This window comes from Mesocricetus auratus, unplaced genomic scaffold (assembly GCF_017639785.1).
Source record: "Mesocricetus auratus isolate SY011 unplaced genomic scaffold, BCM_Maur_2.0 Super-Scaffold_100042, whole genome shotgun sequence".
NCBI classification, from domain to species: Eukaryota; Metazoa; Chordata; class Mammalia; order Rodentia; family Cricetidae; genus Mesocricetus; species Mesocricetus auratus.
The window spans coordinates 8,876,066-8,903,804 of NW_024429219.1; the positions used below are offsets into that span (position 1 = coordinate 8,876,066).

Sequence of the window (27,739 nt, forward strand, 5' to 3'; positions counted from 1 at the left end):
TGTCCTTAAGTTGTCTTCTCTCCATCCGGGCTTCAATTCTAACTTTAACTCATGAAGTCTTCTTCCACGGCTTGGCATGTGATCACTGCATTCAGCTTCCCAGGATCTTTGGCAGGTATGATCACATGACTGGATGGATCTGGCCAATGAAATGGGAGTGGAAGCAACATACACCATTTCCGGGCAGAACTTGAAGAGGGCATGATGGTGGACCAACGCACATTTCCTCCCTGGGACATCTCGGCTGCCCAGAGTGAGACGGTTTCATGAATAAACTGAGATCCCTGTTGGAAGCCTTGGTTATCTGGGAGTCACATCTGGCTGACACCCACCACCAAGTGGTTAGATTGTTTGATGTGGTCACTCTGATTTTTTTTCTTCTTCTTCAGTAGCTGCAGGGAGGGCTGGCAAAGGACACAGTACAAATACCGTGTCTTAGGCTGGCTGTGCCCTGTCAACACTCCATAGACACCAGACACCTAGTGTTTCTCCCGCAGACCAGCCCACCTTCGCTTGGGTCATCCCATCCTCTTTATTGTGAGCGTGGGGGGTCCAGCCCGAGGTGCTCAGGTCTATGTGGTCTTTGTGAAGCTTTCAAGGAAGCTCCCCACTAAGTCGGAGGCTTGGGACCTTCTCCTCCTCTCTGGGGGACCTCCCCTGCCTGCTTCCTGTCACTTACCTGCATATAGACGGATGCTATTCCTAGCAGGCCACATTGCTCCCTGCTCCCCACTGACCACAGTGCCATCGACTCAATTTTCTCAGCGTGAGAGTCACACCAGAGAACCATGGGCACCTCTGCTCCTGTCTGAGACCATGCCAGCTCCTTCCATTCCCTGGACTTTCCCGTCTCCCACAACTAGATTGCTGTGGGGTCTGAGCAGCCCACAATGCTAAGTGATGAATGGTCACTATCGGCTCACGAGTCTTTCTTCTCCAGATGAATGACATCTGCTGGTATCATCATGGCTTCTTCATGAGGGGGGCAGACAGCAGGTGCTCAGTAAACCCTGACTTTACTTTTAAGTTGGTGGCCCGGTGGGGTCAAGGAAGGACAGGCAGGACTCTAACTGGGGTGAGTTCCTCTGTGGACTAGCTCTCAGGGATCCTACCAGGGAAGCCATGTGTCTGGAGGGGCCTCCCTGACCTCCTCTCCTGGGGCTGGGCTGCTCTCTGTAGACTCTGGGACTTTGTGGTTGGGACAGGCTCCTTCCCAGGCTGCCTCCCTCCTAGGGACACAAACAAAAGGAAGCTGCAAAAGCCACCTCTTTATTTACTGCCCTTTAACCAGTTTGCACGAGCTGAGGGTGGGAGGGGTTGGAGGGGACGGCAGAGTGTCTGGGGGCGGACTCTCCTGGAAATCGTAGATGCATACTGCTCAGGCGGGTTAGACTGGAGAAGCAATTTAACAATGAACCCTACAGAGTGAGAAGTGCATAAAGTTGTCAGGTGGTTGCCGAATGGCATCTCGCCTCCCCATGGGGGTCAGAGTTACACACATCAGTCTTGCAAAGGTCCTGGAGTTGACCTGGGAGCAGCAGAATCTTCCCTGGGGACAGGAACAGTCCTGCTCACCCAGCAGATGCTCCTAATGCACAGGCACATGGGCGTGTGCCCAGGGGTTGCGGCTTCTCCCAGGTTCCATGGCTCCTCAGGTGTGTCTTCCTCTATGTCCTTCCCTTAAAGGTGTTCATGCAGGTGTACGTCCCTGAGAACCTGTGGATCTCCTCCAGCGCGGCCTGTGGGAGTATGCTGAGGGGGAGAAGGCAGATGGTTAGCAGGGCAGCCGACAGTGGGGGGGGGCGGCAATGCACTGCAACCCATGCCCCAGATCCCCTTCCGAAAAAACAGCACCTGACCTCCCAGAACGAACACTTTCACTAGGTAAGGGCAAGCAGAGGAACAAGGAAGGGCTGTGCGCCGTGGTGCCTGTTCAGTGTGTCCCGGCCCTTCCAAGACGCAAGCCGAAACTTGACTTTCTTTGTGGTGAGACTGAGGTGGCTGGGTCGTGAGGGGATCCGCCCCGTCATGGATTAATGGACAGCCAGAGTGACTCTATTATTGCAGCCAGCTCTCTGGGCATACTTGCTCTGTCCTGCATGGGGAACCCTCCGTCATGTCATGAGGCAGCAGGAAGGCCCTTGCCAGATGCTGTGGCATACTCTTGGGTGTCTCAGCCTCTAGAACCCCAAGATGCATGCACTTTTCTTTTTTCTCTGTTTTATTTTTAATTATGTGGATGTGTGTGTGCCTGTTTGTGCACTTGAGTGCAATTGCTCAACGAGACCAGAAGAGGGCATTAGATCCCCCTGAAAGTTGTCGTTAACAGGTGGTTGTGAGCTGCCAGAGGTGGGTGCTGGGAACTGAACTCTGGTCTTCTGCAAGAACAGCAAGGGTTTTTAACCTCTTGCCATGTCTCTAGTCCTCTTTTAAAGAAATCTCTCTCTCTCTCTCTCTCTCTCTCTCTCTCTCTCTCTCTGTGTGTGTGTGTGTGTTGTGTGTATTGTGTGTGTGTGTGGGGTGTGTGTGTTGTGTATACATTCACCTGCTACAGTGCACACATCAAGTTCACACTCTCACAGCAAGTGCTTTGTCCTTTGAGCCATCCCCCAGAGTTCGGGAGCTTGGTGCCTGCCCCTCTGGAGGATCCCTCAGGCAGTCAGAGAGCATCTTGGACTGAAGGTCAGGGTATGCTGGGACAGTGTGAACGCTCTAAGTGTTCTCTTCCCAGCTCTCCACGCTCCACCCTCTGCTTGCACGGAGGCTATCCGAGTGGAAAAGACAAAGGGCCGGTTGCCACTGTTCCCTTAGTCACACATCCAAGGGTGTGGTTTTTCTGGGAGTCAACATTGGACGATAACAGCCTGGAACAAGGGGCCACACTCTGTGAAAAGCAGGAGCCACGGTCATGGCTGCAGGGACGCAGGTCTCCCCGTATGGAGAGCATACAGCCACAGGCACTAATAGTCCCTTCAGCATGGGACCCAGATGCAGGGTCTTGCTGTGCCAAGTCTGGACAGTTGTAGGTGAATTCGGGGCTGGGAAGATTCTAGAGGAGAAAGTATCTCCATTAGGAAGCCCGCCTCCCAAGGTGGTCTTCCCTGGTAAACCCCACCCCACTAGAGCTATGACCCATCTCCAGATTCTGAGCTTTTGGCACGAAAACTCCTGTCGCCATTAGACTGGAGCTGGGGCTATGCCTGATAGTGTGTAGGGCAGTGGTTCTTAACAGTGTGGTCCAGGGACTCTTGGGGGTGCCTGGGATCTCTCTAGGATGCTTAGAGTAACACTGCAGTATAATTTGTTTTTCTCCTTCTTCCTTCCTTCTTTTTTTTTCTTTCTGTCTTTAAAAAAAAGTCACTCAGGTTAGCCTCAAACTGACTATGTAGGATAGCCTGATACTTCTCACCCTCCTGCTTCTACTCCCCACATGCTGGGATTATGGGCGGAAGCCACCACACCTGGCTCATGCAGTGCTGAGGACCAGTCCCAGGGTCTCAGGCTCTCTACCTAGAGGGCCACATCCCCGGCCCATCGTTCGCCTTTTATCCTTTAATTTTCTCTGCACGTGCGGTAGAGCTTCCCTGGGGTTCTGCTGCAGGGGACTACCCCAACTGACTGAAATCAGAAGCAGATGTAAGAGTCTAGTTGCTTCAGATTAAACCAGACAGTGGAGAGATCTGCAAGAACATAACCCAGTGTCTCTCCCGACCAACTGTCTGTGTTGTTTTAGAAAGTGTAATTGCTTATCCCAAAAATATATTTATGAGTTGAGGCTAGACGGGGATACCTAGTGAGATCCTGTCCAAAAAAAAAAAAAACAAACAAACAAAAGAAAAACAAAAACAAAAGAAAAAACAAAACTAAAAAGGCAAGCAAACAAAATGGTTACTATAACTTAATAATTCTGTTGCTGTCCTTTATAGATGAAAAATACTGTAAATAGAAACTAATTCGTAAATCTAACTTCCCCTCTCAGTTTTAATTTCTAATGCAGAAAGTAGTGATAGATAAAACTCACACAAGCAAGAGCTGTTTGGATCCCCTCAAGAACCTTTAAACCAGGCACCATAGTGCATACTTAAATAATCCCAGTGCTAGAGAGACAGGAGAGCTGTAAGTTCAAGGCCAACCTAGGCTTTATAGTGTGTTCCAGATAAGCCCGACTTACAGTGGGCTCTGCCTCAAAAATAAGGAAAAAATAAAAACAAACCTCACAGAGAGCCCGAGACTGCCTTACTGGTCAGTACAGTCAGAGAGAGGTGCTACTCCTCAACCTCCTGCCCTGTGCAGACATGACTAATCGATTTTACATTCACTTTCTCCTCCTGCCTGCTGCCTCTTGTCCACTAGGGCTCACTGGAGTAAAGCAAAAAGCTGGACCTGAACCCGGTGCAGAACTCTCTCTCTCTGTCCCATACCTTTTCAAGATGACGAGGATGTTCATGGTCCATGGGAGCAGGAGGAGGGCCTGGTTTTGTCGTACAGCTTCCACCGTCCTCCGGGCTACCGTCTCTGGCTTCAGCGGTGGGAAGAGGTTGGGAAACCTGGAGGCAGGAAAATACTGGTTTCTCTTGGGGAAGTTGGCCTTTCTGCTGGGCACCTTGGTGAGTGGCTGGTGTTCCTGTGGGCATCACTGTGGCTCTCCTGTGTGAGGGACTCGAGGCTGTGGGATTCTCTCCTAGTCTGAGCCTGTTAAGAGTTCCCTGATCCTGCTCCATCGGGCCCCAGCACATAAATGGAGTCTGCCCAAGCAGGGGGGCATCTCTGACAGAGTCAGGGAATTAGAGCTTACCCTGCCAGGCTCACTCTCCAAAGACCTCCAAGGCTCCTGGCACTCACACTGGGCTCCCTCCATGTTCTAAAGTGCTGGGCCAGCCCTCAGCCTTGGTTACTCTGCCATCTCTCCTCATCAGCCACGCCCACAGCCTGCTCACTTCTCCTGGGTCCTCCCCTGCGAGATCGCTCCACCTCCCCCGCCGCTGGGTGGCCTCTGATCTCACCTCTTCCTTTCTAGTTGCCTTAACCACAACCGCGATCTAGAATGACCTTGCTTGTCAGGTTGTTCCTTGACAAGGGCCTGTCTCCTCCTTCAGGTTATGAGTCCCCTCAGGGTGGAGGCCCAGTGACTCTCACTCCCTGCTGCATCCTCGGCATCTAGTAGGGCCTGGCACACAGTAGGAACTCAATAAGTACTTGTCATTTGGCCCTGCTCCTCTGCTGGGCCTTCCTGATTGGGAGGTCCTTAGTCTGTTGGCTCACCAGGCTGTCAGCCAAACACAAAGCGGCTGGCTTTCTGTGGGACTTCTAGACTATGAACATGTCATCTAACAGGGGCTTCCCATGTCTGTTCAGAGGGATCTGACCTGAGACCTGTGCACCCACTGTGTTCCCTAAGTGTCGGGCCCACGCATAAATATTCTCTCCAATTTATGGATAAGGGGGCAAAGCTGTGAGCCCCTCACACCACTCCAGCGACTCTGTTCTGGCTCTTCCCGCTTTCCCCAGTCTGAAGGTACAGGGCATGTGCTGCTGGCCCCGCCCTCTGTCTCTCAAAGGCCTTATGAGTCACTGTGGTACCAGTAAGATTACCAGTGGTGAGTCATCAGCCATCCCTGAGCAAGGGGCAGCCTTGGGGCTCACCGACTGCTGCCCTCCCTGTACCTCCTCAGTTATGTGACGAGCGCAGCTTTGGTTTGTTTGTTTGTGAGTGTGCCAGTGTGCGTTTGTGCACGAGTGTCTGTGTGTGTGCAGGGACATACTGTGTACGTGTGTGGAGGGCAGAGGTCAACCTTCAGTATCATTCCTCAGGAGTCATCCACTTTGGCTTTTTAAAACGGGGTCTCTCATGGGCCTAGAGCCCGGCGACTTGGCTAGCCTGACTGGCCAGAAAATTCCGTGTGGGCTTTAGGGGACCCTTCCAGGTAAGACCCTAGCAGAAGGACCTGATGGGGAGTCCTCCACCCTGTTAAGATTTCCCCCCTTCCTCTCCATAGTGGGTAGGATGACAACAAAGGACACTGGGAAGTGACGAGAGAAGCCTGCTCAGCTGGCCCAATTCCAGCCGTGTTGTCTCATACAGACGACTTCTGACACTCAGCTCCTCTGTCTGTGAAATGGGTTTATAGCTCACTTGCAAGGCTACTGGGAGGGCCAAATACAACAACTGTGTAATGGAAAGGGAAGTGTCTAGTGTGGCTGGGATACAGAGTAAGTCAGCAAACGAGAACGGTGGCATCCTCAGACGCAGTCCGTCTTGCTGCACGGCCACCTGTGCGGTCCTAACCTGTGGGAGCCTAACCTGTGCGGTCCTAACCTTTGTGGTCATCACCACCCCTGGAAAATTGCTAAGATGGCCTCAGGGCAATACCGAGGCTTCTCTTTCTCCCTTTTTCTTTCGATAAATAGGAGTTGGTTAAGCATTGCTCTTCTGGCCAAGCCCTTGGCTCTCCCCTGCACAGCTATAGGTAACTGGCGTCTACTTAGTGCTCACAGAGCAGTCACAGCCACAGGCTCTCCCCCAGTGTGTGAAGCAGGAGGTGCTATTAGCAATCACTTTCAAATGTATAAACAGGGAAACTGAGGCACAGGAAAGTCAAGTCACCTACGCAGAACTAGGATTTGATCCCACGACATCGGGATAGTCATGAGTATAACCTCCTTGAAATTGAGAATATATGATAATTTGTTAGCAAGTCAGGTAGAGATATCTGCTGCTTCTGGGTAAACTCTAAAGGGACTGTCTTCTAGGAAAACTAGTAAAACTCATCTAAGACCATGTTTGTTCTTGGTAAAAATAATGGCCAGGAGTAGTGGTGCACTGTTACAATGCCAAACAAGGGGCTGAGGCAAGAGATTACCATGAATTGAAGGCCACCTTAGGCTACAGGTGAGAGCTGGTTTCAAAAAATAAAAAAGGGGAAGCATCTCTTTTATGAGCGATTTGTGTATCCTAGGGTTTGTGCCAGGAATGCCACATTCATTATTATTTCTCATTTTGCCAACAATCTATCAGGTAAATACCATTCCTACCATTTTATGGGAAGTAAACAAAATTTTCCCTTAAATGGGATGTGTAATGTGTAGTGACACGATGTTCCATATCAATGTCACTTTCCGCTTGTGACGTCAGTCATCACACCACTCTATAAACTGGCAATGAAGCCTGGCATCACACAACGCGTGGCAGCTACAGCATGATGCCACCCCAGGTCTTGGCATTCAAGCGTGAACACTGAGCCCGAGGTCACATTCCCCTACACCAGATGGGTCTGAAAGTAGCTTGAGTAGTGGGCTTTGGGGGTTTCTTCACATGGGGCTACAGTTTGTATCTATTCATTAAAAAAATGATTGGTGTGTGTGTGTGTGTGCATGTGTGTGATGTGTGCTCGTGTGTACACTGTGTGTTATGTGTGGGTGCACATGTGTCACAGAAGGCACGTGGCAGTCAGAGGGCACCTTGCTGGAGCCGGTTCTCTCCCTCCGCCATGTGGGTCCCAGGGATCAAACTCAGGTTCTTCACCCACTGAGCCACCGCACCGGTCCTGGCTCTACAAAGGGCTCGCACCTTCAGCGCACAGCTCAGTTACCTTTCACCCAATTAACCACCACCACCACGGAGTTTCCGAGGGCTCCCTCCCAGGCTCTATACCATTGATCCTGTCTCCAGCACCACAGTTCTGCCTGGTTCTGAATGCCACGTACACGGGACCGTGCAGAATGTGCTAGTGTGGCTCTTTCACTCAGCATCATGGACGTGAGCTCCGTTACACGGGCCAAACATCACTCATTTCCTCTTTTATTTTTGTTGTCAGGTAGTATCCCACCGTGCACATCCGGTGCTGGTGTCTTCTGTAAGCTCCTGCAGTGAGAAGCAGGGTCCTAAGTGTGGGCAGTCAGTCGGTCTTGGACTGAGCAAAATGGAGAGTGAGCTGGGTGCCAGTTTCGTCTCTCTCTGCTTCCTGATAGTGGATGCGATGGGACCGGCTGCCTCATGCTCCTGCCACTGTGACTTCCTACCGGGACAGATGCACCCTCTTACTGCGAACCTCAAAGAGCCTCGCCTTCCTTAAAGCAGGAGACGTAACTGATACAGTGTAGCAGTATCCTATTGCCCTGTGAGTGGAAAATGATGTCTGAGAGTGTGACCAAGGCCGAGGGATCCCGAGGCTCTTCCTGTAAAGACCGATGGCTGGGTCGGCTCACTGGGTCTCCCCCACTGACCTGACTCGCATGCCTTGGAACATCTCCGTGCTGGTGTGAAAGGGCAGCACGGTGGTGGCGCCGACGCCGGGACAGTCCAGCAGCCCCAAGGTCAGGCTCTCCATGAAGGCGAAGGCCGATGCTTTCGATGTGCAGTAGTCGATGGCTCCAGGGATGGCGGACAGTGCAAGCACGGAATTGAGGCACACGATATGGCCGTTCTGCAGCTCCAGCATGCGCGGCAAGAAGGCCTTGGTGGTCTGAGGGTGGGTAACTGAGGTCAGCGTGGAGCCGTGCAGCTTCTGCCAAGCCCTGCACCCCTGCCTGCACTGGGGAGAACAGCCCACTCTCGATGCATATCTACCCTAGTGTCTAAGCCTTCCAGTGTGGAGGGGCTGAGGCCTCCCTGCTACCGAGCACTATGCTAGCCAGTGAGAAGATCCTGTGTGTCCCCTTTGTCTAGCCACTTTGCCTTGGAACACCCCTGCTAGTGTGAGTCCTGGTCCCAGTGTCCCTCTCTTTTCCCCTCACCCCACCCAGGCTTCCTGTCACACCTATGGCTGGCTCTGGGCCAGGAAAGCCCTTACCCAGAATTGGCCCAGGGTATTGACGTGCTGGGACTTGAGGAGGGCATCATCATCACTGTCCATCAAGCTCTTTCCATGGACCACAGCAGCATTGTTCACCAGGATGGTGATGTCACCCACCTGCGGGCAAGAGGGGGCTGTGGAGCCGTGAGGGCAGCCAGTCCCTGTGGGGCTGTACCTGTAGGGGCACAGACCAGGCTCCGCAACCACCAGCTACATGGCCTTTTTGAGCATCAGTCTTGTTTATAAATGGCGCTGGTGCCACACCAGCTGTGTCTGAGGATTAGAAATAATTTATGGCACATACTATACCCAGAACGTAGCATATTTATAATAAATGAGGTTATGGGCACATTAAAATGGTAAATGTTACCATGCGTGGGATATGTCACAGGGTGAATTCTTTTCTCTCTTGGTGCTCACTGATTTACCCAGCCCAAATGTCTTGGATTAGGGAAAGGGTTTTCCCAGAAGGCAATGGGACATTTGTCTTAGAGAGAAACTCATAGGGTCTAAATGGCTAAGGGACCATAGAGATCTACTCTTATTGTGTTATCAACCCTAGTCCCCGCCTATGTAACTTGGACAAGCTTCATGGAGAGTCCCCAAAGGTGTCCTGTACAAAGCCAGTCTGCCATAACAACACTCCCTCCCAGGCCACATGAATTCAGTATGCTGGGGCCAGACATGCCCAGGCTACTGACCTTTTCGCGGACAGCTTTGGCCATCTGGTATACCTCTTCCCGGTTGCCCACATCACAGATGAAGTAGTGGCACTCTGTGCCCATCTGCCGAATCTCCTCTGTCGTCTCTTTCAGGCATTTCTCAGTCCGGCCCCAGAGAACAATCTGGAAGGAAAGAAAACCAGCGTGGAATAGGTGGTTCTGAAACAGGCTTATCGATATAATGACTGCTACCAAGAATTTTAGTAGTCTTTAAAATGCTGGCTTCCTTGATTCCATCCCAAAATAAAGTCCCCAAAACAAATTAACTGCGAACTATAAATAAAACATTAATCATTGTTGTATGTGTGTGGGGGAGGGTGTACCAGGTGCATGCCTGTGCATGGGTGGAGGTGAGAAGACAACTTTTAAAAGCCGATTTACTCCTTCTGCTGTGGGTTTGAGTATTGAACTTAGGTTGTAAAGACTGCGTTTACCTGCTAAGCCATCTTGCTAGCTGTCTTAGTTAGGGTTTCTACTGCTGTAACGAAACACTGAGACCAAAAGCAACGTAAAGGGTTTATTCAGTTTACACTTGCAGGTAACTAACGTTACTGAGAGAAGGCAGGACAGGAACTTACTCAGGGCAGGAACCAGAAGGCAGGAGCTGATGCAGAGGCCATGGAGGGGAGCTGCTTACTGGCTTGCTCTCATGCTTGCTCAGCCTGCTTTCCTATAGAACTCTGAGCCACCAGCCAGCCCAGGGGAGGCATCACCCACAACGGGCTTGGCAGTCGCCTAGCAATCACGAATTAAGAAAACGCCCTACAGGCTTGCCTATAGACCAAGTTTATGGAGGCCTTTTCTCAACTGGAGTCATCTCCTCACAGATGACTCTAGCATGTGTCAAGTTGACATAAAATTAGCCAGCACAGTGGCCAACAATGAGAGTTTCTTTTTTCAGTTTTTACTTTTACTGTGTGTGTGTGTGTGTGTGTGTGTGTGCGCGCGCGTGCCCCTGTATGTGGGTATGTGTACAATGGGTGCAGGATCTAATAGGCCAGAAAAGGCCATCAGATCCCCCTGGAGCTAGAGCTACAGATTGCCCAATATGGGTGCTGGAACAGAACCCAGGTCCTCTGGAAGAGCAGCAAGTGCTCTTAACCATTGAGCCATCTCTGGGCTCCAACAAGATTATAAAAGGGACATCAGCTACTCTTAAGTGAGCCAGCGGCTTCGGCGCACACTTACGGCCAGTCAGCTGGTACATTAGTTCAAGTCTTTCTGATCTGTTCTTCCCAGCAGGGCACCTCCTGCCAGCCCAGTGATAGCCTTTTCCTTGATTCTTAGAAGCAACAGGAAAGCTTTCCGGACACTATTCTAGAATGTTTTCCGTGATGAACCAGCTGGCCTTCTCACCAGTTATGTTTACAGCAGGGATTATTCCCACCAGCCACTAGGAAGGATGGGGTCACACTCTTCTCCTACAAGGCCTTGGGGGCTTCCAGCTCACTGTGGTCACACCGGGAAGGAAGGATGCAAGGAGAGACGGGAGAGCCAGTGAGACTCCTGCTTAGAAGCAAGGATTTCCTTACCCAACAGGTAATAAGTAGGAGTGACCCAGTGACCTTGAGTCGACCTGTAATTGGGTAATTGGAGGGGTTGGGCAGGTGTATGACTGGTCCACAGGATGCTGGGAATTGAAGCCTGGATGGTCCTTAGCCTTGACCTAAAGGAGGACAATACATCTACCCATCCCAAAGAGCTCGAGTTCGGATGCCTGGGGAGCTATCTGCCCTGAGATACAGCTTTAAAGTAGAGAGGCAGAACTAGGGAACCACAGCATTCAGGAAAATCAGCACAAGAGAGGCTGGGCTCCAGCAAGGGTCTGTGTTCCTTTCTTTTTTAAGGATTTAAAAGTTGTTTCTTTTACTTTGTGTATGTGTCTGATATGTGTATGTGCACCACGTGCAAGCCAGTGCCTGTGTAGGCTAGAAGAACATATAACACCCTCTGGAACTTGTTACAGGCGGTTGTAAAGCTATATGTAGGCGCTAGGAACTGAACCTGGGTCCTCTGCAAGAGCAGCCAATGCTCTTCACCGCCGAACCATCTCTCCAGCCACAGATTTATGTTTCTTTTCTCGAGGGGCTTATGTCACTGTGAACCCCTGTGGCTTTCTTGGCACAAACAAGTGTGCAGAGGCTTCCATCAAAAGGAGCCCAGATAATCCATGCTCTTACTGGTTCTCAGCTGTCTGGACATGGCCAGGGTTTAAGGCTTGCCATGCTCTGCTCAGAATATTCGCAATCAGGAACTGGGGAGAGCAACCCTGTCCACTGGGCTGGGAGATGGCCCTGGAAAGGGGGAGAGCAGTGGTCAGGCAGGTGGGATAAAGGCCTGTATGCACTGTCTCCTGTGCGTAGGCGAAGCCCACAATCAGAACCCTGGTCCTCTTGAGGTCACCCCTTATGTACCGGCAGAGTGGCTCCACCTCTCCCCCTGGTATCATGGCTAAGTGTTTCTGTGAAACTGGAGTCCCCAGGACCTAATTCTCTTCTATTTAAGGTCTCGCTGCCTGTCAAAGCACATGTTGTCTGTTAGATGACTGAATACATGTGAAGTATCGGGACAGTGTGGGTGGGTGTTAAACTACCTCTCAAGACTGAAAGCTTACCCAAGCTCTCTGGGGCTGAGCTAATTGCAGCCCTAGAACTTTCCATATATGAGTGGGTGCAGACCAGGAGTCAGTGAGATCTGGGGTTTCCCAGAGCACCCACCCGGGGAAGGCTGGGCTGAGGGGAGGCTTGCTGGGGCTGGAGTGTGCAGGCACGGAGCTAGCCGTGGTGCTGGGCAAAGGTGGGCTGTAGGGAGCGGGTGCGTCTCCCTGTCAGGTGTTTGTGTGTGTGTGTCTGTGAGTGCTAGTGCCTCCGAGGCCATCTGAGTGTGCGCCTGTGTGTCTGTGGATGTATGTGTATCTATGAGTTCACAGCTGCGGATGTCTGTGGGTCAGTAAGTGTGCTCTGTGGGTGTGTATCTGTGGGCCTGTGTCTATAAGCCTGCATCTGTGAACAGGTCTGAGTCTTGCGTCCGAACACAGGTGTGCTTCTGTGAATGTGTGCAATCCTAGATGCCTGTGCCCCCAGGTCCTCTGGTGAAGGCACATAGATGGGTCTTTGGATAGGACACCCTATGTCCATCTGTCCTTATGAACCAGCCCGCATCTCTGTGGTGATGGTGGCTGCAGTGTGGTGTGGGGAGAGGGCTTGGAGGCACACGACTATCCAGGTGAAGCTGCTCTAGTGACAGGCTCCTCCTGGCTCTCGGGGAATCTGTGTCCCTCAAGTGTGCCCTGCATGCAGAAGGTCGGCCCACGTGGCTCTGCCACAGTCCTCTGGGTGACCGCAAGTGTCGACAGGGCCTGCCCAAGACCGGATGTGACACAAAGGTGGTAGGGAGAGGTGAGGTCTGAGGGAGAAGGGATAGGGCCCTGGGGAAGGGACAGTCCTGGGAAGTGGTTCAGCCTCCTCTTAATTCCCTGGCTGACCAGCTGGCAGGGTCAGGCTAACCTAAGCTTATGAGGTCAGGATTGGGGTCTTTCCACCTCTTGGCCTCCAGTCTTCTGTGAGGTGAGACGGTGGTTCTGTCCCCTTTCCCTTGCAGGAGGAGGAGAGAAAAGGCCTTGGCCCCGGGTATGGACTGCCAGCGAGGGTCTGCCGTGTTTTGCCTTACTGCATCCGAGTCTCAGCAGTGGAAGCCCTTCTCATCTCTTAGAGACTTACATTGGCCGTTTTCCGTACTTGGGAACTGAGGCTCAGTGAATTACGTCAGACCTCCAAAGCTACACCTGGTGGGAGATGGAGGTGGGATCTGAACCCAGGGTCCACTACTCTCTGAAGGTATAGCCTTGAGGCGTGGCAGCATAGGTTAAGCTTTGAAGACCCAACTTCGAATGCACCCCCTGCCGGAGTCCATTCCTGCTCAGAAAGCTCTCCTTGTGCCTCGTCTACCTCGATGTCTCCTCCACGACCTCATCCACCCACCTGCCAGGGCCAGAGAACCTGCTACGGGAAGGGGCTCGGACCTAAGAGAACGAAAGAGGCGGTTCCCGCCTCAGGAGCCCATCCCAGTGAGGAAGGCTGAGAGACAGAGGCAGTATCAGTCGGAGCTGAGGGTAAGAGGATAAAGAATAAACCAAGGTACCTAGGGAAATCCAGGAGCTAGCCATACTGTGACTACTCATAGAGAAGGGAACTGTAGCTCGGAGAGGCTAAGCACCTTGTCCGAGGCCATGTACCGAGTGACAGAGCTCACAGCTGAGCATCAGTATTGTCTGACTCCAAGCACAGGTGACCAGTGACAACTATTCCCTGTTCCAAGTGCAATCCCCAGTACTACTGAAATGAAAACAAAACAAAAACAAAAGGCCCTGAGGGGGCTCAGCACAGCGTTGCTGCCCCCTGAGTGTCCTGCAGGCTCGCTCTGCTGGGATTTCACTGGGGAGGGAGGGCAGGCAAATCACACATCACCCCTGACACACTCTCCAGTCACTCGAGAAACTGGTTACGGCCAGGAAAGAAGTGCAGGGTTCAGGGTGCAAACAAAAGGGGAGCAGGAAGGAATAACCCAGAAACCCCTGACACCTCAACAGGTCAAGGAGCAAGTCACTTCGGGGGACCCCAGAGGGAAGGATGGTGCCCGGCTGCTACTCAATTCTTGATGTCTGTTTATGGGGGAAATTGCTAATGAACAAAGGTGACTTCTGATCTTAGAAACCAGGGGCCGTCGAGATGGCTCAGCTGATGACCTGAGTTCGGTCTCGAGGACTCACATGGTGGAAGGAGACAACCGATTACTCCAAGTTGTCCTCTGATTTCCTAACGCGTGCTGTGTTACCCCATGTAAAAGTCAGCAATAACAGCAACAACCACCCAGAAGTTACACACCTGCAATCCCAGTATCAGGGGCTGAGGTAGGAGGATAGCCAGTTCAAGGCCAACATGGGCTACACAGTGGGACCCTGTCTCAAAGCAAGACAGTAAGGCTCTCTGCAACTCCTATTCATCCTGCAGAGCATGGCCTGAATGTCCCCCTTGGTTCCAAAACCTCTCTGGCTGCCCCTTCCACCCTTCCTACAACCCTGGCCAATGGCTGATATTAGCAGAGCCCTTGTCACGGGCCAGGCCCTGAGCCGAGTACATAGGCATGCCGTCTTCCATCCTTACACTTTGTGGGTGGGTATGTCACTCCCCACAATACGTGAGTCTCGGGCACATACAGCGACTCTCCTATCTACATATCCTTATGACTCAGAACCCCTGCTCCTCCCTGCTAAGGCTGGCCCTTGTTTTGTGTTTCCACTGGCAGACAGAAGAGCGTGTCGACCATTTGGAAGCCCTTTGCCTTGGCTCAGAGTCCCCCAGGGAGTCTTATTCATCTTGTGAATCCAGCACCAGCCAGGCTCAGTTGACCCAGTCACACGGCACTGGTCCACCTAGAAGCCCGCTGGTCCTAGGGCACTGGTATCCCTTCCTACTCAGCATTGCCTTTCCTATGGTGGGGGGGGATGAGATATCCCAGAGATCAGCTGTGTGTGTGTGGGTGGGGTGGGGGTGGGTCACATGAGCAGGTAGTCTCAAGTTCAAGTCCTTGGGCAGGTCTTTGGTCAGTGAGTTCAGGGCCCATGGGCCTTGTGGCTTAGAGTCAGGCTGGTAATGCTGGCCTTGCAGACAGAAGGAAAATGCCCAGCAGAGACTCCAAGGGTGGTGGGCAGTACAGCAGACTGTGTGAGGGAGGTTTGGAACGGGCGTGGCTTGCCTCCACTCGAAGCAGAGCAGACAGACAAGCGAGAGGAGGAGGCTTACTAAGAACCACGCTAATGTCTGGGTGAGTGTGAACCAGGGAGGTTCAGTCTATCCTACAGCCAGAGCTAGGGCGGTCCTCAATAGGAGGAGGGCACAGCCCTGAGGGAGTGCCTGTGGTGTCTGACACATGGACACCGTACTTTGTATTTATTTGTTTTTTGTGGTCCCAGGGATTGAACTCTAGACTCGGCACATGCTAAGTAAGCATTCTGCCAGTGAACTATAATCCTCCAAGCCCCACCTCTTTTTTTAAAAGCATTTTATTTTGAGACAGGGTCAACTGTCGGCCAGGCTGGCCTTGAGTTGACTCTATAGCCTATGCAGGCGTTGACCATGTGACTCTTCTGTATCAGCCTTCCAGGTAGCTTGTGCTACAGGCCTGGAAACAGAGCACACTCTCAAAGCTAAAGATGTCAGGCACGGTGGCACATATCTGTAATATGATCAACGGGAGGTTGGGGCAGAAGGATCGTGGCTGCCTGTCTCAAAAATACCTTTTACATTCCTGTGTATTTTCTTTCTTTTCTGATTGGGTCTCATACAACCTAGGTTGTCCTTGAACTCTAGGTGGCTGAGGGTGACCTTGAACTCCAGCTCTTCCTGTCTCTACCTCCCTTGTTCTGAGATTACAGATGTGTGTCACCACATCTGGCTACCTACTTTGCTTTTTTGAGACAGGGCTTCACATCCAATATGGGGCTGAGGGTGACCTTGAACTTCTGATCCTCCTGCTTCTATCACCCTTTTTTCAGGATTACAGTCATGTGTCAACATGCTGGTTTTATGCAATGCTGGGAATTCAAGCCCAGAGCTTCCTGCAGTCTAGGCAGGCACTCAACCAACCGAGTTACACCACAAACTTAACCCTAAGGTATCTCTAAAGAGAGGACACCCATCTCTAGAACACAGTGGAGCTGGCTCTGGAGTCAGTTTGGGTTAAGTCCCTCTGATCTGTCACTGTGGGCGTGGGGACCCTAGGAACCTCTGTGAGTTGAAGTTTGAGTGCTTGCTTGGAAGGGGAGCAGGAGCACCAGGGAGCTCATTTTGAACAAGCTGGGATCATTATCAACAACACAACAGCCACAGAGCCCTCTTTTTGTAGATTTGCCAGGCTCACAAATGGAGGTGTTGAGGATGACGGTGGTCCAAAGCCCCCACCTGGGGTACTCTGGTTTGCTTCCCTTAGATACAACCTTGCCTGGGTCAGAACTCCAGAACCTTAGTGGTCTCTGTCTCATTTCCCCAGACTTGAAGGACATCCTTCAGCTACAGCCGCAGGCCAGGCAGGCAGAGACCAGGGTGCAAACTGCCCATCTGCAGGGTCAGCTGCAGGACCTCGGTGGGCAGATTTCCCTAGGAGACTAGGTTTTTAAGCTGGACTCGGGGAGTTCCTGGGAGTTCTAGGGAGGAGCCTCTGGGGCTGTTAAGAGGGAGGAGTTTTGGAAGACTTGTTCTAGGACCCCCCTCTCTGTCTGCCCCACATAGTGTCCATCACTTTAATTCAGCTTCCAGCATCAGGCTTGACACTCCAGCCCCCAACTGGCTCTGTCAGGAGACCCTTTTCCTAGCTACAAGCCCTAGGTGGCTGCTCCATTCCTCATCTATTGCCAGCGCTGTCCTGTCACCGTGTTTACGGACAAGACCCCCCCCCTTTCTTTCCAAAACAACCATTCAAAGTGATGACCACATACCTGCTGAGCTGCCCCCCCCCAGTCATTCCCCAAGGCTATATGGTCCAGTCCACACTCCCAGGGGAGAGACCTGGAGGAGCAGCCACTACATTCAGCACACTGTGACCAGGGAAGGCAAGACGCAGAGCCTCAGACGGTCTTCTCAGCACCACCATGGACAGCTCTGCTTTTGCAGGATGTGTGTGCGTGTGCATGCACGTGTGCACGTGTGTGCACGTGTGTGTGGAGGTCAGAGAGTGATGGTGGGTACCTTTCTCGACTTGATTGCCCTCCACTCTGCAACAAAGGGTTCTCGCAGAACCTGCACTTCATCGATTTCAGCAAGACTACCTGGCCAGCAAACCCCAGAGATCATATCGTCTCTATGTCCCCAGGACTAGGGTTCCGGTGTGATGCTGGGCCTAGCTTTTTACACAGGTGCCAGGGATTTGAACTCAGGACGTTATGGGAATACAGTCAGCACTTTGCCGGTGGAGCCATCTCCTAGGTGGTAGATCTTTTATGAGAAGGGGCATGTTTCTGTTGCTATGTTAGTGACAATAGTATCAGCATTTATTTGACAATACTAATGGCCTCAGGTTTTCTAGGAATACGACGGCCAACTCCAGGTCAAAGGTGACAAAGCCCACCTACAAGTCCCTGATGGCAACCTGGAGCTGGGCAGTGACTTCCTCCAGATCAGGTGCCACTAGTCTGGAGCTGGGCCCTCCAAGGAGGTTAGCATGATGACCAGGAGCTCTGACACGTGTCCTGTGGCTCTGATGACTCTAGGAAAGGGTCCACAGACATTACCACCCGAGAAAACTGAGCCACAGAGGGGAAGGATCACACGGTTTACTCATATGCCACCTGCTTCTCAAACCTGTGTCCTTGGCCACAGACTGCCTTGGAGAACAAAGGGATCCTTATGCCAGCTCACTGCACGGCTATCACCAAGCAACGTGTCCGGGTATTACAGCACCCACGTGCCTGTCTGGATGGCCTCCCGGGGGAGGAGGGGCAGCATGAACCTGTAATTGTGTGGCTCCTGCTCCCGCTGGCCAGGTGACTACTGAGTGGGCAAGAGTGACAGTCCTCGCCTGCTGTGAAGACGCCCAGGCCCCGCAGGCAGGTCAGCAAGTCATGTGCTCCCATTGGTGGCAGCATAGGAAGAAGGATGACACCAGCCAGGGCCATCTGTGAGCCTCACGTGAGTGGGAGGGAGGCCACTGCCAGCGCTTCTTGGGTTCTTGCTTTGTGCGTGTCCCTATCTTAGGGACCTTAGATTAAATCCGCACAACAGCCCAGGAACTGGATGAGTGGGAGGATATGTGACCTCATGGACTCATGTCCAAGTCCTGACAACCAGTGCTTGCAACTGTGGCCTTAGTTGCAGATACAGCCCAGGCAAGGCCCCCAAGGTGAGACTATTATGAGTTAGAGTGGGTCCTAAGTCCTTATTAGAGACGGAAGGGTTGAACAGGGAAATCTGTTGGGGGAGTAGGGCTCAGAACTGTGACAGAATATATCTGTATATATATTTTTTGCCTGTTTTATTTATTTTCCCTTGAGACCAGGTCTCACTCTGTAGCTCAGGCTGGCCTTAAACTTGGCAACTCACCTGCCTCAGCTTGTGCCACCACACCAGGCTAAGGCCTGTAGCCCTGAGCTCCTTAGCTTGTGGTCACCGCTTGTGGTTGCCATAGATGGGTCCTGTCATCCCCATTCAATAGACAAGCCCCAGAGACCCTGTGTGACCCTGAGGCCAGAAAGCCACGGTGCCTGTGGTCTCAGTGTCCAGACCACTCCACCACACTGCTGTTTGTAGATGCCTCCTCTCTCCTTCCCCGAGATGCCTCCTGGTCCCACAGAGGTTCTTTCCTCTAACTCTGCACCCAGCTTCAGGTGTGGAAGGCAGGGAAGCCTGGGATTGTCTAAGGCAGGGAAGCCTGGGATTGTCTAAGGCAGGGAAGCCTGGGATTGTCTAAGGCAGGGAAGCCTGGGATTGTCTAAGGCAGGGAAGCCTGGGATTGTCTGTCCGTCTGTCCGTCCCTCCCTCCCTCCCACTCTCTCTCGTCATGGATCAGATCCGAAGGGCAGAGAAAGGCTGGGGTGGTTCTTTACTATTAATCTGTAAGTTGTTCCCCAATAAGCACCCATTGATCATTTATCTTGGGTCTAGTGAACTCATTACAACCCCACCTTCATCCACGCTCTGAATTCAGCCCCACTATGCCCAGCCTCACCCTCCCCTCAGACAGACTGTGGCCATGGCCCCAACTGATCCCTTCCCTCTTTGCCCCTGCTTCAGGTAGCACAATGACCAGAGATCCTTCTAGAACGGAAGCAGGACTTTGTCACTGGAGTCCACAGCTCATTCAGTAAAATTCAGCAACGGCCATGTTTGCTGTTTGCCAACCCTCTCAGGACATATTAGCTTCCACCCGAGCCGTCATTTGGTCCCCTTCTGCCCACCTCAATGTGGCTTTTTAGTGCTCTGTCCTTGAAGGGCATCCTATCTCGTCATGACTGCTCCAGTGTGTACCTAAGAGGCCTTCAGGGAGTCAGCACCAGCTGACTGACCCTTGCTCTGACACCCCTTCCCTGCTTTATTTGCCACTCCTTGTCTTCTCTTCGAGACAGACACTCCTGTCTCCCCACAACGGATCCCTCCTGAGACCCTAAAACTGCTACCTGCTAAGAGGCAGTGTTTAGCTTTGCTCAGAATCAAGTGAGACCTAGCTGGGGTCTCCCCGCCCCCACCCCCCACCCTGGTTCGATTCTTACGTTGGTTCTGAGTCAGATGCTCTCTCTAGCTAGAAGAACAAGGGCCCTTGCTTCTTTCCGTAAGTATCAGTTACCACCACAGACGGCAAAGGGCACGACACAGCCTATGGTTCCCGGCTGCAACCCTATGACTTCTGTCTCAGTTCCTCCAGTTGGACCTTGTGGAACGGAAGGCCAGTGTGTCTCAAGGCGCTTGCCAGGTAAGAATGAAGACCATATTTTGGATCCCCGGAGTCGCCTGGGGACCACCCCTCTTATCCCAGCACGGGAGGCAGACTGGGTCTCAGAAGCACATTGGCTGTGAGACTAGCCCAAATAACAAACCCAAGGTTCAGTGAGAGACCCCACTTCAGTGCATGACCAGGAGAGTGACTGAGGGTCAGCTTCGACCTAGGGCCTTCATATGCACACAGAGGCACACGCTCACACATTTGAACACACCGGCACACGTGCATGAACGCCATCCTACAGCTCTCCCAAAACAAGACAAGAGCTCCAGATGCCCATGCGACGTAGGGGGTGCTGAAAGTGTCCCAAGAGAAACAGAGTTTCCCAGGATGGAGAAAGATGGTGGCTATGAGCGGCACTGAAGCGGGCAGGCTGCTGTAATAAGGTAACAATGTTTCAGTGGAGACCTGGGGGGCAGGAAGGAGGGAGGGAGCCGCGAGGATGTGTGGGGATGGGAAGGCAAAGGGAGCAGCTAATGCATGGACGGGCCCCAATCAGGGGCTCGGTGTGATGACCTGTGTGTCAGAGGGGAGCAGCAGATGCCAGCCACAGGGGACACTGAATTCTACTTTGAGTGTGATTGCGTGGGCTTTGGAGGTGGTTGTACTATGAACAGGGACGGACATGACAGCCTCTGGTTTGGATGTTGGAAGAAGCCTGGAGTCCCAGAAGAGGAATTCAGGATCCAGCTAGGGTGGAAGAAGCCAGGAGGTGTGCTGGAGAACATGGGGCACTTGGGAAGGAGTGGTGGAGAAGAGGAATCTGGGAGGCTTGCAGGGTTGGTTGTAGGCTGTCAGAGGAGAAGGCGCAGAAAGGGCTGCCATGCAGAGCCCCAGACCGCCTGCACTCGGGAAAGCGGGCTTTGCTAAGTCTGGGTATCTGGGAAGAGAAAGACGTGGACCAAGTAAACTCCCAGGTTCCTTCAGTTTCTAAAAGCCCAGCACCGGTGAAGCAGAAGGGAGCCGGCTGCCAGGCCAGCTACCCAGCTAGGCTGTAAACACAGACACAAATAACAGAGTGGCCCCTGTCCCTGGTACCAGACAATGACCATGCTGCTGCCATGTCTGTGTGGCTCCATGCGGATGGGGCAGGGCTGGCCAGCATGCTCGCATGACAGAGGCAGTGGCCAGCAGGCTCACAGAACACTGGTTTGACAGGAGGCTCCAGGAAGTTTTTCTGCGAGCAGGGGTGGGTAAGGTGTGTGTGTGTGGGGGGGGGTGTTGGTGAAGGAGGGTGTTGATGCTGGAGGGTGGGGGCTGGGCTGCAGTGGGTAGGGACTGATTGATCGGGGATGGGTTAGGGTCCCAGGCTGGGTGGGGAGAGGAGGGACAGGGATACAATGGGTTAGCAGAGATCTGGGGTTGGAGTCCAAAGTGCAGATAGAGGTGAGGTGGGGGATTCTGGCTGAAGATAAGGGCAGGGGTGAGGAGTGGGGAGCTGGTATTGGGATCCTGGGAGCATGTGGGCACAGAGGAAGGGCTGAATAGGGGGGTTGGGATTAGGATCCTGGGCTCAAGTAGGGGTGGAGTGGTAAAGGGGTTAGGAGGTTGGGGTGGCGTCCTGAGTGGAGACCCAGGAGTGTTAGGAAATGAGTAGGGCATTGGAATGGGGTCTCAAGTACAGACGGGAAGAAAGGGGAGACACGAAAGGGGGTGCTGGGCTCAGATGGCAAGGGGTTAGAAAAGGGGTACAGCCCTTGGTCCCTCAGACCTCAGACCCCTCCTCCATGACCCGACTGGCAGTAAGTAAACACTCGAATGTCCTGGGTGCTGCTGATTAGCAGCTGGACCCAGAGCTGTGTAGGGGCTGCAAGGTGCCAAGCAGCCTCAGGCCACACGGCCTGTTAGAGACATGCAGGCTTGCTCCAGCCACATGCGTGCTCTTGAGTGAGGGCAGCCCAGCTGATGCTGCAAAAGCCACCCAGACATTGCGACACACAGCTAGCCTGCTGGCCGCTGGGTGAACCATGCGCCACCCACCCACCTCAGCCACAGGCACCCACCCAGCGAGAGGGCTTGACTCCTATGGAGCACCTCCAGGACTGGCAGCTTCCACCATCTGCACTCAGGTTCCTCTGCAGGGACTGCAGGGGAATCCCGGACCTGCACCTCCCTCAAGGGACCTCCAAACTCGGAGTCAGGGCTTTGGGTCTACTCTGGTCTTTGTCCAGTGGGTTGGGGAGTTTCTACTTTGGCTCTCAGTGTCCACAGTGGCCCTGGACTTTACAAAAGTTCATGGAGACAGACGCAGTATTCTCCAGGAATAACGATATGCCAAATGGGATGGTGCCTGCTGTCCCCAGCCAGCCTGGTTAGCGCAGAGGTCTCCCTGGCTGCAGCTTCTTGGCCGCGCTGCCCTTTGGGTGGGAATCTGTCTGGTCAGGGCCCCCAGGAATCTACTCAGGAGTGAATTTGCTATGTGGCTGGGTGAGTCACTGGGGTCTGTGGACTCCACTGTTTCCAGCTGGCTTTCTTGTACTGGGAAAGGTCAAAAGTGCAAGAAAAGGCTCTCTGGAGAAGGAAGGCTGCTAAGTAGCCAGAGACGCTGGACCTGCTTGGGGACAACCTGGAGCCACAGAGAGCCAATGGCATTTGCTGTACCTGATGGCCCTCAAACTTGGCTTCCAATTTACAAGGAGAAGTGGGGTTTTGGCCCCTTAGAGATAAGCGGTTTTCTCAGGAACTGACTTCCCTGGTGGGTGGTGGAACTCACATCTGCCTTGTAGAGGGCAGAGACCCTTGAAGTGACCCCGGATCCCTGGGCGCAGGGCAGAGGTTGGCACTGGGATATGTTCTGTGACTCTCCACACCTTATTTATTTATTATTATTATTATTACTAATTTATTTTTTTGGAGACAAAGTCTTGTCACTGAACATGGATGTCACCGTTCTGGCTAGACTGGCTGGCCGTCAGGATCCTGGGATCCACCTGTCTCCTCTTCCCAGTCCTGGGGTTACATGTGCCCACAGCATCCACGGCTTTTCCATGGATGTTTGAACTCAAAGTCCTTATGCTTGCCAGGCGAGCACTTCATCCACCAAGCTATCCCCCAGTCCCGTGACATCGCCCCCTCCCCGGGAACAATCACCCCTGGATTGGCGAGGCATAGTCTTCTCTTCTGGTTGACTCGGTCTGTAAATCCCACCCCTTCCACTGGCCAACTTCATTGTCTTTCTAACACCTGGTCACTGTGCCTAGGGACCACAGTCAGGGTGTGCCGACCCCTCCCCCACCCCCTGCAGAGAATTCAGGCATTTTGGGTCGCAGGGCGCCTGGTGAGCCTGTGAGTGACGGGTGACGCCATGTTCCCATTTTCGTCAGCAACCATGAAGCTTCTGATGACCGCCAGGAGCAGTCACAAAACGAGAAGGCCTTTGGTCAAGCCACCGTGAAGAATTTAACCACGGAGAGTCCCAGAGAGGGAAACCAAGGGGAGAACTGAGTGCTGCGATGGCCTGTCACACTCAGGAAGCCAACCTAGCCCTCACAGGGGACACATATCAACAACGCTCAATGCTATGGGCGACCCACGGGCCTTCCGCCCATCCCGGGTAGCAGGAAACACAGACCTGCCATTCGACATCTAAGATGTAGGCTAGGGTGGGGGACGGCTCAGAGAATGAAGAGCACACATACACATAAAATATTCCTTCAGATCAGCGTGTGCATGTCTGGTGCCAGGACCCTAAAAGTGTCCCCTGGAAGTGGCATTATAAACAGTTGTGAGTCGTCCACGTAGGTGCTGGGGACTGAACCTGGGTCCTCTGCGAGAGCAGCAAGCCTTCTAAACCCTCTGAACCACTGAGCCTTCCCTCTTAACTTCTCAAAGAAACTGTTATTATTGTGTGTATGTGTGCACAGTGTGTGTGGGGGCGTGTGTTGCTACACATGTGTGGAAGTCAGAAGACAGCTTTGTGGAACTGGCCCGTCCTCTCCTACCTTTATGCGGGCTCTGGGGAATTGAATTCAGGTCACCAGGTTTATGCATCGGTTGTCTTTATGTGTTGAGTATTTTGCTGGCTCCGGATCAGATCACTTTAGAGATGGGCGCCAAGACCCTAGAAGCATGCCTACTGAGAGTACAGCCAGGACGGGGCGGGGCTGCCCTGGCCGGTGGCATTTGGCACAGCTGAGGTGAGAATTCAGCTGCAGTTTAGAAAGATGAACTTCCCCTATGGCCACTCCTCCCCTCAGCGTGGTGGCGTAAGTAATTCAGAGGTCACAAAACGTGTCCGGTGACACACCAGGGCTGCTGGTTCCCAGGGAGACTTAGCTCGTTAAGCATTTTATTGACCAACTTCCGAAGGCCAGCCTTAAAGATGCTGTGCACGGGTTGTTTGCTAGGAACCCATTTCATCTCTGAGAGGACACAGGGCGCATGCCACGGAGTTGACCTTCCAGTTGTCTGCTGGTGGGCTGTCAGAGTGGGGACCCAGGCCTGCAGGGCTGCGGAACGCAACAGGAAGTGGTGCAGCGCAACAGGAAGTGGCTGGGTCAGCGCATCCTGCAGGGAGCAAGGATGGTGGGAGCACAGCCCACAGGAAGGGCAGGGCTTTTCTTGGGGACCAGCCCTGCACAAGTAGCCTTCCATAGAAGGCACCACGATCGCTTTCAGAGAATGCTGGTCGGGAGATCAGACTCCCCTCACCGTCTTTAGCCTGCTGCCTCCGGTACTTCTGTTCTGGCCAGCCCATCCTCTCCTCTGTTCTTTCCCAGACACGTTTCCTGCTGCTGCTACATCCACCCCATCCTTATGTCCCACTTGGACCCCGCTCGGGACTCAGGAAGTACTTTGTTAACAGTGGGGTCAAAGGTGGCAGCCACCTTCCCGCACCACCAGAACCCATCAGAGCTCCCATCCTATGCTGATGCCATCACACTAAGGGGTCACACAGGCAGCAGAGGAAGATGCTTGGCCCAACTTTCCACACTAGAGCGATGCCCACCAGTGTCCTCAGAGAGTCCCAGATGTCCTTCTCTCCAGTCTGCTACCCCTTAGGAGAATCTCCCGTGGCCACAGTTAACACCCACTTCTCCAGTGAGTCCACAGCCCCTGTCCTGCTTGCAAGAATTCGGGCATTATGCTGGCCTGCCCGACCGACACCTGGCAGAGCGCACTCAGGCAGTACCCTGGTCAGCCCAGGGTTCCATGGTTGTGTAGTCTGCACGCAGGTGCAAAGGACCCCTTTAAAAAGGACCCGCCCACTTACGCTCTCTTTGCCCCCCCCCCCGTCCACCCGCTCTCTTTCCCCTCCCCCTTCTCTTTCCCACTCTCTTTCCCTCTGCTCCCCTGGGGCAGACAGGACCTTTCCTATTTCCCTCTTCTCCTCTGTCTCTGTGTCTCTTTACCTCTGTTCTCTTTCCTTCCCCCTCCCCTCCCCTTTCTAAAAAAACTTCTCACTTAAGCTCTGACTGCCTGGCGCGTTTGTCCCTCCGCCTAGGCCAACCTCACCTGCCACGGAATCTGCCAAGGTCCCCCTCAAACCTTATCATAACACTACTACTGCCTGCTGCGACTGTGAACTCTTCTGGCCCCAGAGACTGTGTGTGTGTGTGTGTGTGTGTGTGTGTGTGTGTGTGTGTGTCTTCTGCAACAGGTGCAGAGTGAGCGACAAGGGGGCCTGAGAGACAGCCCAAGCATTAGGCAGCGCTCCCAAAGTCATTGGGAGGCTGGGGCAAGCACGGCCATTTCATAGATAAGAACACCAAGACCTGCCCAGGGACTGGGGAGTGACTCCGAGGATACCAGGCCCCAAGGGGGGAGGGTCACCTCAGAACATGCTACTTCCCACGGGAAAGGGGTGAAGCGAAGAAGCCTGGGGGAACTGAGCATGCGGACCCTTTGGTTTTCAGCCGGACTGTCCTGGATTGTTCAAGCTAGCACACACAGTCACAGGGTGCCCTAAGAGCAGGCAAGCAGGGCTGGAGAGTCAGTGTCGCGGTTAGGAGCTCAGACTGCTCTCACTGAAGACCGGAACACCGTCTTTAGCACCCACAGTCACCTGTAACGTCTTTAGCACCCACAGTCACCTGTAACTCCAGCTCCAGGGGATCTGACACCGTCTCCGCCCCCACGCACGCTGCATTGAGGCGCACGTGTCCTTCTCTTCACATACACATAATTAAAGTGAAAAATAAAATTCGAAAGCCGGCAAAGGAAGGGCTGGGGCTGAGGTGGCAGAGTGCCCGCCCAGCATGTATGATGTGTGGGATTCTGGGTTCTGGCCCCTGCTGAACGGAGGGGGGAGGCAGAAGGGCCTGGTGTGGAAGAGAGATACGTACAAGGATTCTGGATTGGGGAACAGCCTGGACAGAGGAGCTGGGAAGAGGAAGGAAGCAGCTTCTAGAAAGAGCACAGTCCTGAGATGTGGCCTGGGCTTCTGGCCCTGGATCCCTTTTTTGAGACAGTGTGCACTGTTGTGTGAAGGCACTGAATTTGTGGGCACCAGCAGTGTGACCATGGGAGCTCAGAAGGAGAGAGCACTGATCATGGGTCCCCAACAAAATCAACAGCATAGCAACCCATGGCAACCTTATCAGCATCCGCTCAAAGGAACTAAACCGTTTCTGCCTTAGAGACTATGACCCGTAGCCTCACTCACCATTGTGACCAACACTTACTGATCCTCTCTTCACCTTGTGCTAGGAACTTCACGTGGTTATCTTACTTAATTCCATTTGGCAAAGAAGGAAAGAGAGCATCCGAGAGGTTTAGCAACTTGCCCCAGGGCAACACAGTGAGCAAACAGAAGGGCCAGTCTTCGAACTTTGCTGTTCCTGACCTCTGAGCTCAAAAACCTGTATTGTTTCATTAGACTTGTTCCTTGAGAATTGCATGGATGAGGGTGTGCAGGGCAGTAATTGTGCCGCTCAAGCAGGTGCAAACCCCAGGAGGGCAGTCTCCAGCCCATGCAGAAACTGTGCCTTGCTGTCCCTAACGTCCCTGACCACGCTGCTGTGTGTTCATAGGGAAGCAGCCGTGACAGGCCGGGGCGGACTGCTAGGTCTTCAATAGTTGAGGCCATGGGAGGTGGCCAGGTCCTCGTGGGTGTGTCTGGCAGCACCATATCCCCACGTGAAGGTGAAGCTGCCCTGTGTGGTCACACTGACCCCACCCCCACAGTGCCCTGCAGTGCAGCTGTGACAAGCAACTGGCTATAGGCCCTGGGTGATAGGTAGCAGGAGCTGCATGAGCACAGGGGCTCGGGGAGCCTGCCTGTGCCAATTCAGAACTGCCTGTTCAAGGGCCCAAGGCTCCAGGAGGGAGACTAGATCTCTCACCTACAAAAACACCCTCAGACATCTACCTAGCAAAGGCTTTCCTCCACTGGCCTATCACAGTGACTGTAAATCATCCACAAAGTTTGCACAGGAGGTTCCCTTGATGGCCACTGGGAACACTTTGGTGGCTGTCCACTTTGTCCCTTTGGACTGCTAACTCTGGCGAATGGAGAGGTTTCCTCTCAACAGCTAGAAGTCCCTTCCGCCCTTTCTGCACACAGTGACGTGACAAATATCCTACAGGGCTAGACAAGGAGGACAGGCTGACACCAGCAGGCCTGGGTCTTCTGGATGTTTCTACGGAAGATTGACTAAAGGGCAGTGTGGGTAGCCTCATGGCAGAGAAGTCTGCCTCAAGGTCGGGCAGCTTATGAAGCGGCCATGTGAGATGACAGAGCTAGGTGCTGATTGCTGTGTGAGCATGGGTCTGAAGTTCCTGGTCTCAGACCCCCCCATG

At 53.1% G+C, this 27,739-nt stretch overlaps 1 protein-coding gene and 1 long non-coding RNA gene across 3 annotated transcripts in view; one reads left to right on the forward strand and one right to left on the reverse strand.

Moving 5' to 3' along the window:
* Window positions 1–1,253: 1,253 nt before the first annotated feature.
* Window positions 1,254–27,739, reverse strand: part of Dhrs3 (dehydrogenase/reductase 3) — a 35,960-nt gene continuing 9,474 nt past the window's right edge. For both annotated transcript variants that reach the window (XM_040734916.1, XM_005079350.4), the window contains exons 2-6: window positions 9,494–9,637; window positions 8,790–8,909; window positions 8,224–8,462; window positions 4,422–4,547; window positions 1,254–1,752 (exon numbers count right to left, since the gene is read on the reverse strand). In XM_040734916.1, the coding sequence (XP_040590850.1) occupies window positions 1,668–1,752; window positions 4,422–4,547; window positions 8,224–8,462; window positions 8,790–8,909; window positions 9,494–9,577 (654 nt within the window). In that variant the 5' untranslated portion in view covers window positions 9,578–9,637 and the 3' untranslated portion in view covers window positions 1,254–1,667. The remainder of the gene's footprint in view (window positions 1,753–4,421; window positions 4,548–8,223; window positions 8,463–8,789; window positions 8,910–9,493; window positions 9,638–27,739) is intronic.
* On the forward strand, window positions 5,545–9,776 carry LOC121135771. The gene is made up of 2 exons (XR_005872877.1): window positions 5,545–5,924; window positions 7,815–9,776. It is a non-coding gene; the product is annotated as an uncharacterized LOC121135771 (long non-coding RNA).